Source organism: Nerophis ophidion, linkage group LG10 (genome assembly GCF_033978795.1).
Source record: "Nerophis ophidion isolate RoL-2023_Sa linkage group LG10, RoL_Noph_v1.0, whole genome shotgun sequence".
NCBI classification, from domain to species: Eukaryota; Metazoa; Chordata; class Actinopteri; order Syngnathiformes; family Syngnathidae; genus Nerophis; species Nerophis ophidion.
Window position 1 is genome coordinate 57,947,091 of NC_084620.1, and position 18,349 is coordinate 57,965,439.

Below are 18,349 nucleotides of genomic sequence, written 5' to 3' on the forward strand. Positions count from 1 at the left end.
TCTCATCTGTGGAGACCTTTTTGAATTGATCTGGCAGTTCATTCTTAAAGGAACTGATGACTGAAATGTTTATTTTTGTATATCTTTTGCTCCTGAAAATGAATCTGACAATAATTTTCCATAATATAAGTCTAGTTTTGGAGTAATCAATAAATGCTCAGAATCGTGTATGAAGAGAGTATGGCGAACTCTGCTTCAAACCATCTCCTAAATTGAATTATAGGTCAGGTGACTACAGGGCGCCATGTTTGGAGCTAGGTGTACACTGCACCTCCTCAGTCTAAATTTTCTCTCCTATTGAAGAGGTTATTTTGCGGTGTAAACATGCATATTTGTACACAGTTGACATACTGCTTGTATTTATTATTATGTTTTATTGATTTTTGCTATTGCAAACTGACTATCAATTAATTATGGATTGTACATGGCAAAAAATAAGTGCAAAAAAATTACATAAAACATATATATATACATATATATATATATATATATATATAATATTATTTAACATTTTTATTTTTTTTTAGCACCACCTGCGACCCCAAAAGGGACAAGCGGTAATAAATGGATGGATTATTAGGGTCCTTGGCCCATGGCAAAGGACTCCACAGGACCCTATTGAAACTGCTGTGTTTTATTATTATTCCGCACCTATGCGCTGTAATTTGACCCCCTTAACATGCTTCAAAACTCACCAAATTTGACACACACGTCGGTATAGCAAACCTTCCCAACATATTAAGCAACCAATCCCCCAAAATGAAAATTGCGCTCTAGCGCCCCCTAGGAAAAAAATACAGAAAAAACTGCATGTAACTTCTGTTAGGAATGTCATAGCGACATGAAACAAAAACTCCTATGTCGGTCGGACTTAGACCCAATTTTCATACACTCACTTCTTTCAGAAAAATCTACAAGAAGTTGGCAAAAACCCCTTCAAAATAAAATGTTCGCAAAAAATGCAATTTTTGCCTCTTTGCGCTGTAATTTGACCCCTTTAAAATGCTTCAAAAGTCACCAAACTTGGCGCGCACATAAGGACTGGCGAATATTGCGATCTAATGAAAAAACCAAACCCCAAAACTCAAAATTGCGCTATAGCGCTATTTTTGAATAAAACACTGATAAAACTGCTCCTATGAAGAAAACACAGACAAAACTGCTTGTAACTTCCGGTAAGAATGTCGGAGAGACATGAAACAAAAACATGTATGTAGGTCTCGCTTAGACCTACATTTCATAGATTGACAACCCCCAACAAAAATCAACAGGAAGTTTGCAATCCCCCCTTCAAAACAAAAGTTTTGTAAAAAACGGTCACCTTTCTTCAAACATTATCTCCTCTGAGTGCGTCTGTTGTTTTGGCTTCAAACTGGCACAGGAAAGAGATTGAACCCTTCTGATTAAAAGTATAGAACAGAGTTTTGATAAGTTCTCAGGTTTTGATTTTACGCGCCTTCAAAGAACCCCTGTGCAAAGTCTCCTTAAAAATGTCATTTTTGCCTCTTTGAGCTGTTATTTGACCCCCTTAAAATGCTTCCAAACTCACCAAACTTGACACACACATCAGGTCTGGCAAAAATTGCGATCTGATGAAAAAACCTAACCTCAAAACTCAAAATTGCGCTCTACCGCCCCCCTAGGAATACAACACGGACAAACTGCTCCTAGGAAGAAAACACAGACAAAACTGCTTGTAACTTCCGGTAGGAATGTCAAAGAGACATGAAACAAAAAACACTATGTAGGTCTCACTTAGACCTACATTTTAATAACTAACATACTTTAGCAAAAATCAACAGGAAGTTTGATATTTTCACTTCGATACAACAACTGCATTACTTTCACAATGCATTAGATTCTCAAAATAGTGGCTCCAAGGCGTCTTCTAACGCTTATCCGGCCGTGGGTCTCGGGGGCAGCAGCCAAAGGCGGACCCGACCAACGCTGCTTGCAGCTTTAATTATATTTGTAATCTGTGTGTGTGTGTGTGTGTGTGTGTGGCGTCTGAGTAAAGATGTGCGAATGGGTTTTCAGATAAATCGGATGAAAATATACATTTTACTAAAGACTTTGTGTTGTTCAGTGAACACAATGGAAAATCACGGAAATTGTGTTAAAAATATTATTAGTGTTGGAATTGAACAAAATGTTTTCTTTTAAAAAAATATGTGTTTTTAACCATGTACCCATACACACACGTGTGTGTATATATATATATATATATATATATATATATATATATATATATATATATATATATATATATATATATATATATATATATATATATATATATATATACATATATATATAAATATATGTATATGTATATGTGTGTATATATATATATATATGTATGTGTATATATATATATATGTATGTGTATATGTGTGTATGTATGTATATATATATACACATAAATATGTGTATATATATGTATATGTCTATATACATATATATTCAGTGTTGTCAGCCAGATTTTTTTTGTGGACATCCATCGATCCATCCATCTTCTTCCGCTTATCCGAGGTCGGGTCGCGAGGGCAGCAGCCTAAGCAGGGAAGCCCAGACTTCCCTCTCCCCAGCCACTTCGTCTAGCTCTTCCCGGGGGATCCCGAGGCGTTCCCAGGCCAGCCGGGAGACATAGTCTTCCCAACGTATCCTGGGTCTTCCCCGTGGCCTCCTACCGGTTGGACGTGCCCTAAACACCTCCCTCGGGAGGCGTTCGGGTGGCATCCTGACCAGCTGCCCGAACCACCTCATCTGGCTCCTCTCCATGTGAAGGAGCAGCAGCTTTACTTTGAGTTCCTCCCCGATGGCAGAGCTTCTCACCCTATCTCTAAGGGAGAGACCCAAACTCATTTGGGCCGCTTGTACCCGTGATCTTATCCTTTCGGTCATGACCCAAAGTTCATGACCATAGGTAAGGATGGGAACGTAGATCGACCGGTAAATTGAGAGCTTTGCCTTCAGGCTCAGCTCCTTCTTCACCACAACGGATCGGTACAACGTCCGCATTACTGAAGACGCCGCACCGGTCCGCCTGTCGATCTCACGATCCACTCTTCCCTCACTCGTGAACAAGACTCCTAGGTACTTGAACTCCTCCACTTGGGGCAGGGTCTCCTCCCCAACCCGGAGATGGCACTCCCCCCTTTTCCGGGCGAGAACCATGGACTCGGATTCGGAGGTGCTGATTCTCATTCCAGCCGCTTCACACTCTGCTGCGAACCGATCCAGTGAGAGCTGAAGATCCGGGCCAGATGAAGCCAACAGGACCACATCGTCTGCAAAAAGCAGAAACCTAATCCTGCGGCCACCAATCCGGAACCCCTCAATGCCTTGACTGCGCCTAGAAATTCTGTCCATAAAAGTTATGAACAGAATCGGTGACAAAGGACAGCCTTGGCGGAGTCCAACCCTCACTGGAAACGTGTCCGACTTACTGCCAGCAATGCAGACCAAGCTCTGACACTGATCGTACAGGGAGCGGACTGCCACAATAAGACAGTCCGATACTTTTGTGGACATGTTCCATAAATATCGATGTTAAAGATTGAGTGAACTATGAACAAAATGTGAATAAATATTTGAATAGTTTGACAGTTTTTATTCATTCTTTGTCTCAACATGTCATCCTTTCTGCTCTTTTTCTCCGTCCTCGCCAGGTTTAAAAGTCTCCTGGCGTCTTGATGGTGTTGTGGAAAACTTCCCTTTCAACCGGTTAAAAGAAGCTGCAGACGACCAACTCGTCTTCTCGATTTTTTTTTGTGTTAAAGGAGACGCTAGAAACATCTGATACAAGATGGAACTTTGTCAGAAAAAAAATGAATAACGGAACTCTTTGACCAATAGGAGGCTTATGATTGGAGAACATTGAGGACAACAGTCTCTGCCCTTGAGTGCGCCGGTGTAATATTAAAAGGTGACACCGCCTCGTTCAACCCCATTGGCCGGTGGGCTGTTGACAAGGCAAGGCACTCCAGGGGTCAAGTTGGTCTTGCTCCGTTTCAAAGTGCAACTTAGGACGAAATCTGCACGTGAGTCATGCTTACTTTTACAACTTAGATGCATCTGTATAATATTGATATGCATAGCTTGATGTTCAACTTCCATGTGTGTACTTCTCCTTCTATGTGTGTAAAATGTAGTTATCTGCTGTTGTCAAACACCATGCTTTGGTACATGTACACTGAGGTGAAAGACGGACACATTCCAAATTCAAGAAGAGCTACACATTCATCACGAGCCATCGTCACGCTAGTTCTAGGACCGTACACTAACCTTCACTAGTTTATTCAAACCCTTCCAATTTCAAACTGTTCAGAATCGCGGGCTTTTGCTTGACAAATTCCCAGATCTCCCCAAAAAACATTTTTCCCCCCATTTAAAATGAATTGGCCATTTTTCAAACTTCCGCCATTTCCACATTTTTCAACCGATTTAAACCATTCCACCTTCAACATATGTCACTCACCCTGGGAATTCAAACCATTATTTTTCCAAGTTAAATGAAATTCCAGGAATTCCAAGCAATCCCATTTTACAAACCCTTTTTTCACCCTTTTTTTTTCTGTCGACTGCGGTGGGAGAGGGAAGGTCCTGCAGTCCTGGGTTCAAATCCGGGCTCGGGATCTTTCTGTGTGGAGTTTGCATGTTCTCCCCGTGAATGCGTGGGTTCCCTCCGGGTACTCCGGCTTCCTCCCACTTCCAAAGACGTGCACCTGGGTGGCAGAGGGGTTAGTGCGTCTGCCTCACAATACGAAGGTCCTGCAGTCATGGGTTCAAATCCGGGCTCGGGATCTTTCTGTGTGGAGTTTGCATGTTCTCCCCGTGAATGCGTGGGTTCCCTCCGGGTACTCCGGCTTCCTCCCACTTCCAAAGACGTGCACCTGGGTGGCAGAGGGGTTAGTGCGTCTGCCTCACAATACGAAGGTCCTGCAGTCATGGGTTCAAATCCGGGCTCGGGATCTTTCTGTGTGGAGTTTGCATGTTCTCCCCGTGAATGCGTGGGTTCCCTCCGGGTACTCCGGCTTCCTCCCACTTCCAAAGACATGCACCTGGGGATAAGTTGATTGGCAACACTAAATTGGCCCTAGTGTGTGTATGTGAGTGTGAATGTTGTCTGTCTATCTGTGTTGGCCCTGCGATGAGATGGCGACTTGTCCAGGGTGTACCCCGCCTTCCGCCCGATTGTAGCTGAGATAGGCGCCAGCGCCCCCCGCGACCCCAAAAAGGGAATAAGCGGTAGAAATGGATGGATGGATGGATACTCCTTCCACATTTTTCAACCCACTTCAACCATTCCGCCGTCAAAACATTCCTCTTAATCAGGACGAAATAAATAATTGTTTTTGAACAGGAAAAATTCCCGTTTTTTTCTTCCGCCCGATTGTAGCTGAGATAGGCGCCAGCGCCCCCCGCGACCCCGAAAGGGAATAAGCGGTAGAAAATGGATGGATGGATGGAATTCCGTCATATCATTTGTCAGGTTCAACCACCGATGACATCTAATAAACAGAAAAGATGCAAGGAATAAACAGAGACAGAATTCAATTTAGCTCATTGAGGAGAAACCTCTGGGCTGTACTCTTTGTACAGTCTTCCACCACGCTCTGACGAAAGGTTGCACGCCTCCTCTTTTATTTGGACTTTCCCTGATTACATGGCAACAGCTGTTTCTAAAGGAAGGGGGGTCATAAACAGCCGTCGCCTTTGGTTACAAAACAGTTGAAAGAAAAGGTCCTGCTTCCTCTCCGCTTTGTAGATCTCGGGTCAAGACAAAATCTTCCTGTGGATTATAATCGATCAAAGAAACTGACACAGTCATGTCGCTTCCCATCCTATGCAGTGGAGTTTTACAAGCTTTTTGATTGGTAAGATCAAAGACAGCTTTTGTCTGCTTGCCGGGAACTCATTGAAACACAAAGGTTTTGTGATAACTTATATACAAAATATTCTGACATCATTTCCCAATTAAAAAAGTTACTACTTCAACATTTCTTGACCGATTTGGAAAAATTCCAACACCAACCTTTGAAACTACTTCAGAACATTCACAATTTGTAGTATTTTTTTTAAAATTCCCGCTTTCCCAAAATTCACAAATTTCAATGAAATTCCCTTTTAAAATGAACGGAACATTTTTTCAAAGTTCCACAACTCCCAAATGTTTTGTCCGATTCGAACCGTTCCAACTTCAAAATATTCAGCTTGTTCTGAAATGATGTGCTCCTTTTCAACAGTTAAAAAAAAATTCCCTGATTTCCTAGAAATCTCAGTCTTAAGGACATTTTTACCCCATTCAAAATTAAGTATCCATTTTTTTAAACTTCCATGTTTTTTTCAACCATTCCTCTTTCAACACATTCAACTCATCCTGGAAATTAAAAAAACCCAACATTTTTCCACGTTTAACAAATTTCCAGGAATTGCTGTTTTTTTTAACCTCATTTCCAACCTTTTTTAGTGCAATGAAATGACTCCTTTCACCCGTTCCACTGTCAAAACATTCCTCTTAGTCAGGACAAAAAAACACGTTGGTTTAAAGACTTGAAAAATTCCCGGTTTTCCCGAAATTCTGCAATACCATTTTTCAATTAAAAACTTTTACTACTTCAACATTTCTTGACCGATTCAAACAATAACTCATAAGCAAAAAACAAATATTCAGTCATATGGTGTTCCCCTGATTTTCACGTTTCCGGCCCTCCATGGTCGGTGAATTTCCCTGAAGTTGTGACACTTTTTATGTAAGGATTTGTATGAATATCACGCACACTTATAAACACTTGCTATGCTCTGAAGCAGACATATTCAACTTCAGTTGGGTTCAAAATTGGGAAACAAATGTTTTTGTAGAAAATTCTTAAAAACACTAAAGTGCTCCTGTGGTACAGTGGAACCTGGACCACGGAACACATTGCCAAATCCTTGCATTGACATTTTAACCTTGCGAGCTAACGTAGAACACGGTGGTCCAAACTTGTGATGAACAGAATTGAGACTTTCCTCAGGGCACCGCTTTAAGTCCCCTCCATTTTTGAGGTTTGTTTTTGTAATGTGTATCAAAGGTTTCTCTGTAGATTGTTTACTTTCCAGTAAGTCATTTGTTTAACTTATTTAGTTATACTAGTGGTGTTCCTCAAGGATCCATCTTAAGTCCTGTCTTTTACATAATGTGATTTATGTAAGATGTTTGTTTACTTCACATGTAGTCATTTGTTCAACTTATTTAGTTATACTAGTTATGTTCCTCAAGGTTCCATCTTAGGTCCTTTCTTTTACATAATGTGATTTATGTAAGATGTTTGTTTACTTCACATGTAGTCTTTTGTTCAATTTATTTAGTTATGCTAGTTTTGTTCCTCAAGGTTCCATCTTAGGTCCTCTCTTTTACATAATGTGATTTATGTAAGATGTGTTTACTTCACATGCAGTCAGTAGTCATTTGTTCAACTTATTTAGTTATACTAGTTGGTGTTCCTCAAGGTTCCGTCTTAGGTCCTCTCTTTTTCATAATGTGATTTATGTAAGATGTTTGTTTACTTCACATGCAGTCAGTAGTCATTTGTTCAACTTATTTAGTTATACTAGTGGTGTTCCTCAAGGATCCATCTTAGGTCCTGTGAATTATATTTATTTATATATTTATATATTTATATTTTTCATAATGTGATTTATGTAAGATGTTTGTTTACTTCACATGCAGTCAGTAGTCATTGGATGAACTTATTTAGTTATACTATTTGGTGTTCCTCAGGGTTCCGTTTTAGGTCCTATCTTTTTCATAATGTGATTTATGTAAGATGTTTGTTTACTTCACATGCAGTCAGTAGTCATTTGTTCAACTTATTTAGTTAAACTAGTGGTGTTCCTCAAGGATCCATCTTAGGTCCTGTGAATTATATTTATTTATATATTTATATATTATTTATATTTTTCATAATGTGATTTATGTAAGATGTTTGTTTACTTCACATGCAGTCATTAGTCATTGGATCAAGTTATTTAGTTATACTAGTGGTGTACCTCAAGGATCCATCTTAGGTCCTCTCTTTTTCATAATGTGATTTATGGAAGATGTTTGTTTACTTCACATGCAGTCAGTAGTCATTGGATGAACTTATTTAGTTATACTATTTGGTGTTCCTCAGGGTTCCGTTTTAGGTCCTCTCTTTTTCATAATGTGATTTATGTAAGATGTTTGTTTACTTCACATGCAGACAGTAGTCATTGGATCAACTTATTTAGTTATACTAGTGGTGTTCCTCAAGGTTCCATCTTAAGTCCTCTCTTTTTCATAATGTGATTTATGTAAGATGTTTGTTTACTTCACATGTAGTCATTTGTTCAACTTATTTAGGTTTACTAGTGGTGTTCCTCAAGGATCCATCTTAGGTCCTCTCTTTTTCATAATGTGATTTATGGAAGATGTTTGTTTACTTCACATGCAGTCAGTAGTCATTGGATGAACTTATTTAGTTATACTAGTTGGTGTTCCTCAGGGTTCCGTTTTAGGTCCTCTCTTTTTCATAATGTGATTTATGTAAGATGTGTGTTTACTTCACATGCAGACAGTAGTCATTGGATCAACTTATTTAGTTATACTAGTGGTGTTCCTCAAGGATCCATCTAAGGTCCTGTGAATTATATTTATTTATATATTATCATTTATTTTTTTCATAATGTGATTTATGTAAGATATTTGTTTACTTCACATGCAGTCATTAGTCATTGGATCAAGTTATTTAGTTATACTAGTGGTGTACCTCAAGGATCCATCTTAGGTCCTCTCTTTTTCATAATGTGATTTATGGAAGATGTTTGTTTACTTCACATGCAGTCAGTAGTCATTGGATGAACTTATTTACTTATACTAGTGGTGTTCCTCAAGGTTCCATCTTAAGTCCTCTCTTTTTCATAATGTGATTTATGTAAGATGTTTGTTTTTTTTAATTCACATGCAGTCAGTAGTCATTTGTTCAACTTATTTAGTTATACTAGTTGGTGTTCCTCGGGGTTCCGTTTTAGGTCCTCTCTTTTTCATAATGTGATTTATGTAAGATGTTGTTTACTTCACATGAAGTCAGTAGTCATTTTTGTTCAACTTATTTAGTTATACTAGTGGTGTTCCTCAAGGTTCCATCTTAGGTCCTCTCTTTTACATAATGTGATTTATGTAAGATGTTTGTTTACTTCACATGTAGTCATTTGTTCAACTTATTTAGTTATTCTAGTTATGTTCCTCAAGGTTCCATCTTAAGTCCTGTCTTTTACATAATGTGATTTATGTAAGATGTTTGTTTACTTCACATGTAGTCATTTGTTCAACTTATTTAGTTATACTAGTGGTGTTCCTCAAGGTTCCACCTTAGGTCCTCTCTTTTACATAATGTGATTTATGTAAGATGTTTGTTTACTTCACATGTAGTCATTTGTTCAACTTATTTGGTTATACTAGTTATGTTCCTCAAGATTCCATCTTAGGTCCTCTTTTACATAATGTGATTTATGTAAGATATTTGTTTACTTCACATGCAGTCAGTAGTCATTTGTTCAACTTATTTAGTTATACTAGTGGTGTTCCTCAAGGATCCATCTTAGGTCCTGTGAATTATATTTATTTATATTTTTCATTATGTGATTTATGTAAGATGTTTGTTTACTTCACATGCAGTCATTAGTCATTGGATCAACTTATTTAGTTATACTAGTGGTGTACCTCAAGGATTCATCTTAGGTCCTCTCTTTTTCATAATGTGATTTATGGAAGATGTTTGTTTACTTCACATGCAGTCAGTAGTCATTGGATCAACTTATTTAGTTATACTAGTGGTGTTCCTCAAGGTTCCATCTTAAGTCCTCTCTTTTTCATAATGTGATTTATGTAAGATGTTTGTTTGTTTTCATTCACATGCAGTCAGTAGTCATTTGTTCAACTTATTTAGTTATACTATATGGTGTTCCTCAAGGTTCAATTCTAGGTCCTCTCTTTTTCATAATGTGATTTATGTAAGATGTTTTTTTTTTTTATTTCACATGCAGTCAGTAGTCATTTGTTCAACTTATTTAGTTATACTAGTGGTGTTCCTCAAGGTTCTATATTAGGTCCTCTCTTTTTCATAATGTGATTTATGTAAGATGTTTCTTTACTTCATATGCAGTCAGTAGTCATTGGATCAACTTATTTAGTTATACCAGTGGTGTTCCTCAAGGTTCCATTTTAGGTCCCCTCTTTTTCATCATGTGGGCTATTTAACTGGTAGCCAGTGAGTTTAGTTAAAAAAACAAACTTGTAAGATCCGCATTTATGAGTTGTGTCATTGAAATGATCTTTGACTAGCTTTTTTGCAACACCACGCTCCAGTAACTTTTAACAAAATAAATGGACCGACATTAAATGTCTGCTGCAGAAGACACTGGGTCTCAGGAATATACAAAATAAGACTAATAATGAATGCACAACTAACTTTCTCGAAGTGGCCCCCAAAACAATGTATTTAAATATGTACGTATGTCATTTTACTTCATGGGACTGCAGTAAATAATTTTATTTATTTATTTATTTAAGTGTTGTTTTTTTTCACATATATTGTATACAATATGAATGATAAATCAACAGGGTATAATATGAATAAATGTTTTTGATTTATTGTATAAATATTCCAACATATTTATTTTTATTGAAAACATTTTAAACAAATTTGTTTTTTTTTGTGCAACGTATTTCCAGACACCCTGTTTTGTTTTGTTTCCTGTCCTTGTGGCTTGTGCAGCCCTTTGAGACACTCGTGATTTAGGGCTATATAAGTGAACATTGATTGATTGATTACGACAGGCGGCCATGTTGTCCATCCCAGACCTGATCAAGAAAAAGCGAGACGGCAGCCGGCTGAGCGACGAGGACATCAAAGCTCTGGTAGGGGCGCTCACGAGCGGAGGCATTCAGGACGCTCAGACAGGTACGAGCACGCCGCCATGACATCATTATGGCCGCTTCCCGCCTCCTCCCCCTCTCCCGCAGGCGCCATGTTAATGGCCATCTGGCAGAATGGCATGGACACGGCCGAGACGGAGGCTTTGACCAAAGAGATGATGTTCTCGGGGGAAGTCATGTCGTGGCCAGAGGAGTGGGCGGGGCTTGTGGTCGACAAGCATTCCACCGGCGGCGTGGGGGACAAAGTCAGCCTGGTGTTGGCACCCGCGCTCGCCGCCTGCGGCTGCAAGGTAACACCTACCTCAGTTTTGATGAGCGGCGAAGACGTCATAACCCCGTGACTGTCTCGCCAGGTGCCCATGATTAGTGGGCGGGGCCTCGCTCACACCGGGGGTACGCTGGACAAGCTGGAGTCTATTCCGGGTTTCGACATCAACCAGTCGGTCCAGCAGGTAACGGGGTCGAGACCTGAACGCACCCCGCCATGCTGCTGAAATGCTGACGCGTCCGCAGGTCCGAGCCATGCTGAGCGCCGTGGGCTGTTGCATCGTGGGCCAGACGCAGACCCTGGTGCCCGCCGATCGCGTCCTCTACGCCATGCGGGACGCCACCAGCACCGTGGACAGCCTGCCACTCATCACTGGTACCGCCCACATGCGGACAGGGGACACGCCCGACAGCCCATAACAAGCCACTCCTCCCTCAGGTTCTATTATCTCCAAGAAAGGGGCGGAGTCTCTGTCTGCGCTGGTCCTGGATGTCAAGTTTGGGCAGGCGGCGCTGTACAAAGACCTGGACGCCGCCAAGCAGCTCGCCAGCTTCCTGGTTACCGCTTATGGCCTTTAATGACCACCTGATCACGTTTATGACCAACTCAGCACTTTAATTGACACTAATGACTACCGTATTCCCTTGTATTGCTGCAGGGTATATAGTATGCGCCTGACTAGAATTAGCCAAAATAATTAGCATATGCCAAGAATTTCCGCCGGGTCAAACTCGTCACGTCACGAGTAACACTTCACCTGTCATCATTTTCAAAATGGAAGAGGCTTATTTCAATCATTTGAAATCGCATAAAGGGAAGAAGATTAAGAGCTATTCAGTAGGATTTAAGGTCCAAGCTATTGAATATGCTAAAAAGAACAGTAAGCAGCTATGTTTTATTAATATACCGTAGCTGCGTGTGTCAAATATGAGTCATTAAATGACTCCCGCATCCTGGTGGTAGAGGGCGCTAGTGATCCTTTTTGCGACTACTCGCCTGCAGAAGAAGTGACAACAAGCAGCAAGAGTGAGCAGCGATCGTTTATTTTTCTTTTAACATGGAGGATTACATATCTAAAATAAAACAGTATTCTAAACTGGACTTTCATTCGAAGCAGGAGGTAATTGTGAACGACTCTTGCCGTCGTAGTGTGGATTGCGTGGACCACCCAGGAAGGACATCTGGTTGAGCAGGTTTGACTCTTGTATTTTTTTCAAATACTAAAGCGTCAGTGTCGATCAGGTTGCTTTTCAGCTCCTCCTCCGCTGCTCGTCTCGGTCTGCTTTTCAGCTGCCGTTGTCGTCGTCTTCCTCTGGGCCTCATTCTCGGATCGGTCTTGTTCGTCTGCTTCTGCTGTGCTGCGGACACTCCACCTCTTCTCTCTCGATCTTTCCTCCTTCTCCCCTTTTAAACACTGCGAGCGGATTGTGAGGCGGTGTGTGAGCCACGCACCTGATCTCGATTGCTGCTGCGTTCCGCGGCGTTCTCCGCCTCCTGGCTGGCTGCCATCTTAAGCAGGGCCAAAGCGTGTCCTACCCCGCCGTCGGCTCCGCCTCTCCACAGTAATAAAGGAAGATCTCCATCGAGACAGAGAGACTTTTAAAACTGAAGAAAGATAAGGAAGGCTTCTATAAACAAGTTATCGATGAGTTTTGATCAAAAGGAGCTGCGCATGGACTTCGTTTATAAGTAAAGGTAAGACGATAATAACGTTTTTTTTTGTATTAAATGTGCTTTTCATGATGGTATCCTTACATCACATTCAAATTTATAAGCGCAGGCCTAAATTTACCTCATGCCTTTGGTAAACGCCCGAGTGAGAAGAGGTTTTAAATTAATTAGCGCCCTGGCGGCAATTCAAGGAAATACGGTACTCACACTTCACCTCATTTCACAATTTGACATGAATTCTTTGCTCCAGGTGCGGGCAGGAAATGGGCTGGGCGTGCGCACGGCGGCGGTGCTCAGCAAGATGGATGCTCCGATTGGTCGATGCGTGGGCAACAGTCTGGAAGTGATGGAGTCTTTGGAGACGCTGAAGGGACGTGGGCCTGAAGACCTGATGGAACTCGTCACGACCCTCGGTAACGCTCACCTTTTGTGTTTTTTCAAGTTCTTTTCATGCATTGGTTGATTGGCGCGCAGGCGGCGTGCTGCTGACCATGACTGGCCTGGCGGCCGACCAATCACATGGCAGAGAGAAGATTTCCCAGGCCGTCACGGGAGGAGACGCTCTGCTCAAATTCCAGGCCATGATGGAGGCTCAGGGCGTGGCCAAGGAGACGGCGCGGGTGCTCTGCTCCGCCCACACCGACTACTTTTCCATCCTGAGGAAAGCCGAGCATCAGCTGGAGCTGACGAGCAGCCAAGACGGTGAGATGACCATCGATAATGAGCCATGACCACGGACTTCAGAGACCTGGGACTGTGGCACGCAGGCGTCGTAGAGGAGGTGTACGGTCTGCCTCTGGCGGAGGTGCTCCACAAGCTGGGGGCGGGGCGGTCCACGGCCGGACAGCCTGTCAATCACAGCGTGGGGGCGGAACTACTGCTGTCTTCGGGCCAGAAGGTCTACAAGGGTGAGCCGGTGCTCCCCATGCATGGTGTGCACACCGACACGTCCTCACTAATGTCTCCTTTCAGGGGAGTCCTGGTTGCGTCTTCACTACGAGGACCCTCCTCCCAGTCCAGACCAGATCAGGCGACTGCAGAGTGCTCTGGTGCTGGGATCGTTGGACAACAGTCACCAGTATCTGAAGGAAAGCTTAGTCAGAGAAGTCATGCTTCCTCGTTGAAACTATTTTTATTTCAGTTCCAGGGCGTCGCTCGTGTCTTGATTGTATCGCTTCAATGGAAATATTATGGGCGTGCTATGGTTTTACAGCCAGCCCTAAATCGCGTAAAATTTCACTAAGCATAGACCTGCCGTTCCAATTTGACAGATTAAACTTACCGTATTTCCTTGAATTGCCGCCGGGTATATAGTATGCGCCTGCCTAGAATTACTGCCGGGTCAAGCTCATTTCGCAAAATATTATTTTTATTAGCGCATGTCTAGAATTTCCGCCGGGTCAAACTCGTCACGTCACGAGTGACACTTCACCTGTCATCTTTTTCAAAATGGAGGAGGCTGATTTCAATCATTTGAAAATCGCATAAAGGGAAGAAGATTAAGAGCTATTCAGTAGGATTTAAGGTCCAAGCTATTGAATATGCTAAAAAGAACAGTAAGCAGCTATGTTTTATTGATATACCGTAGCTGCGTGTGTCAAATATGAGTCATTATATGACTCCCGCCTCCTGGTGGTAGAGGGCGCTGGTGATCCTTCTTGCGACTACTCGGCTGCAGAAGAGTTTTTTTCCTCTCGCTTGCACTTTTAACATGGGGGATTACATATCTAAAATAAAACGGTTTTCTAAACTGGATTTTCAAGCGAAGCAAGAGGTAATAAAAGAAGATCTCCATCGAGAGAGAGAGACTTTTAAAACTGAAGAAAGATAAGGAAGACTTCTATAAACAAGTTATCGATGCCTTTGATCAGAAGGAGCTGCGCATGGACTTCATTTATAAGTAAAGGTAAGACCATAATAACGTTTTTTTAAATTAAATGTGCTTTTCATGATGGTATCCTTACATCACACTCAAATTTATAAGCGCATGCCTTTGGTAAGCGCCGGAGTGAGAAGAGGTTTTAAATTAATTAGCACCCCGGCGGCAATTCAAGGAAATACGGTATTATAGGAATAGGAACAATAGGAATGCTTTGAAACAAGATCTGATGAAGTTTAGATGAAATGGTTGGCCATTGTATAGAAAGTGCTTAAAGATGTTTAAATATACTTTTAGTCTGAATCAGCTTACTCTTACACACAATGCATATTAATGTCCTAAAAAACAAAAAAAAGTCTATGTTATTACAAATGTCAATTATTTTGTAATTGGATGTCAGAATAACATCTAGCTCAGGGTTAAGGAAGCCATGGCTCTCGAGCCAGATGTGGTTCTTGTGATGACTGCATCTGGCTCTCAGATAAATCTGAGCTGACGTCGCTTAACACGATGAATCATGAATAATTCCGCTGGTAATCACTGTTGAAAATATAAAACATTCTCATGCATTTTAATCCATCCATCAGTTTTTCTAACGCACCTGTTCAAGAAGTCGCATTAATGGTAAGAAGTATTTTATTTATATTGGCTAGTTTCAGAATAACAATGTTATTAGAAATAATAAGAGATTTATTGTACTCTAAAAATGTTGCTCTTACTTATAAATGCACGCATTTAGTTGTATTTGGTGTTAAAAAATATGATATGGCTCTCACGAGAAATACATTTGAAGATATTTGGCTTTCATGGCTCTCTCAGCCAAAAAGGTTCCGGATCCCTGATCTAGCTGTTCAAAATCTAAAGAACAATAGAATAGAATAGATCAGAATATGTATTTATTGTCATTGTACATTGTACAATTGCAATCAAACCATCCATCCATCCATTTTCTACCGCTTATTCCCTTTGGGGTTGCGCGGGGCGCTGGTGCCTATCTCAACTACAATTGGGCGGAAGGCGGGTTACACCCTGGACAAGTCGCCACCTCATCTCAGGGCCAACACAGATAGACAGACAACCCCCAATACCAAGCTACCTGCTTCACTCGGGTAAAGGTACTACAACTTCCAATGGTTTCAGAAAGTTCAAAGTCCTTCAGTACACTTTATGTAGAAACAAATGTGAGTCAGTCGTCTGGACAAAGCAACAAAGTGGAACAAGGCTTTGCTCGTTGCAGACTATAATTAGTCGACTTCACATGAAGTTGTGAAACAGTCTGGTGACTATCCAGAATGTCTCTTACAGTAAAGAAGACAATATTCCATGTTTCATTAAAAACATCAAAGTGTGCTATGGCAGAAGACACCACCTGCTGGTTGAATTTAGAACTACAAACAGCTGAATCCTTAACTGCATAATGTGATATATGTATATATGTATATATATATATATATATATATATATATATATATATATATATATATATATATATATATATATATTAGGGCTGGGCAACAATTACAATTTTTAATCGAAGTTAATCGCACTATTTCTCCGATTAATCGCGATTAACTGCATTGTATACGCAAAGCCCAATAATGAATTCAAAAGTAGTGTGTAGTGCACCTTTATTGGAATATTCTCCCACATGAACAAAAGCGCCAAAACATTTGTTGTGCAAACACAATTTAAATCAGTCCTTGTTAAACAGTAGCAGTTAAATAGCATATTTTATGAAAATCAACTCCAAAAATGTAAATACAAACATTTAAGCTTATTGCCACTGCCAGGGTATTTAAGTTATCCTGTTTGTTATGGAAAATAAATATAATCTACATACAAATCTCTGAGCCACAATCATAACATCTGAACAGGCAATTTCTGAGGTAACAGCAGAAACATTTTTTTTTATCAGGGATCTTATGTTTAAAAAACCTATATTATAGGTAGTGGGCTGTTTTAGGGAATTTTTGATCAAATTATCCGTAGTAGCAATATTAATAATGTTGTGTTTATTCTGCGTAGTGCACTTAAAATAATTAAGACCATATCAAGGAATTGATATGATGGGAATTTTCCGATTGTTTGCTTGGTGCTTTGATAAACTGAATGCATCATATACATGGTACTATATTGTGATGTTATGAGCCAGGGGAAAAAAGAACTACCCTACCCAGCATGCAACAGGAGTGACGAGCATGCGCGGTAGCCCGGTATAGGTTGTGTCGCCATGACGGCATCTTGTATGTTGTGATATGCACGCTCTGAAAGCAAACGTTAAGAACTCAGCCAACACTCCTCGTCTGCATTATTCACAGATAGACCGACAACACATATACTCCGCTGCTTCACAGGCCGCTGGATGTAGACGGCAAAGTATTCCCATGCTAGCTAGCCGGTCTAGCAAGCACACGTCATTCAGTCCAAAACGGCCCGATCTATCCACATTCAGAATTGTCTGGCGGTCGTAAGTGATCCCGGAGTGACCACGCTGTAAGCCAGCCATGAAATTTGCAGAATTGTCTGGTATTTTTGCCAAATGTTCCATCTTTACCAAGAGCCCCTCCACACCGAAGCTTTTCCGGGCGACACCGTCTTGTTAAGAAAAGGCGTTAACAAAATAAAAGCATGTAAACAACATACGCAAATGTGCGATAAAATAATTGTCGGCGTTAATAGATTGATGAGTTAACGCGTAATTAACGCATTAATTTGCCCACCCCAATATATATATATATATATATATATATATATGTATATGTGTGTGTATAAGGGTTGTATCGATACCAATACAATAATTTGGTACTGGTACCAAAATGTATTTGGATACTTTCCTAAATAAAGGGCACCATATAAAAAGTCATATTGTTTTTATTGTGACAACAAATGTAGATCAGGAGTCGGGAACCTTTTTGGCTAAGAGAGCCATACAAGCTAAATATTTTAAAAAGTATTTCCTTGAGAGCCTTATATTTTTTTCAAGACTGAATACAACTAAATGCGTGCATTTTTAAGTAAGACCAGCATTTTAGAGTATAATAAGTCTCTTATTCTTTTTAATAACATTGTTATTCTCAAGCTAACTAACAAATAAAATACTTACCATTGATACAACTTTTTGAACAGGTGCGGTAGAAACCATATGGATGGACTGAAATGCATGAGAATGTTTTATATTTTGAACGTTATATTTGACACTGTGATTACCAGCGGAATTATTCATTACTCACCGTGTTAAGCAATGTCAGCTCAGATCTATCGGAGAGCCAGGTGCAGTCATCACAAGAACCACATCTGGTTCTTGTGCCATAAGTTCTCCACCCCTGGTGTAGATGAAACATATGTTTATTATTGTCATTTAGTCCTTCAATAAAATGTTGAACATACTAGACCACTTGTCTTTTAGTAGTAAGTAAACAAACAAAGACTCCTAATTAGTCTGCAGTAACATATTGTGTCATTTATACACCTATTATTTTATACACATTATGAGGGACAAACTGTAAAAATGGAAATATTAATCTACTTGTTCATTTACCGGTAACATCTTCTTATTTTCTCTTTGAACATGTTCTATCTACACTTCTGT

The 18,349-nt window shown here is 40.4% G+C and overlaps 1 protein-coding gene across 1 annotated transcript; it reads left to right on the plus strand.

Moving 5' to 3' along the window:
• The first annotated feature begins 3,647 nt into the window (after nt 1-3,647).
• tymp (thymidine phosphorylase) lies at nt 3,648-18,075 on the plus strand. The gene is made up of 10 exons (XM_061914218.1): nt 3,648-4,043; nt 10,844-10,967; nt 11,030-11,232; nt 11,296-11,394; nt 11,456-11,585; nt 11,649-11,767; nt 13,132-13,294; nt 13,356-13,583; nt 13,649-13,789; nt 13,854-18,075. Exons 2-10 carry the CDS (start codon nt 10,850-10,852, stop codon nt 14,003-14,005), a joined length of 1,353 nt encoding a protein of 450 aa, XP_061770202.1. The 5' UTR covers nt 3,648-4,043; nt 10,844-10,849; the 3' UTR covers nt 14,006-18,075.
• The last annotated feature ends 274 nt before the right edge of the window (nt 18,076-18,349 follow it).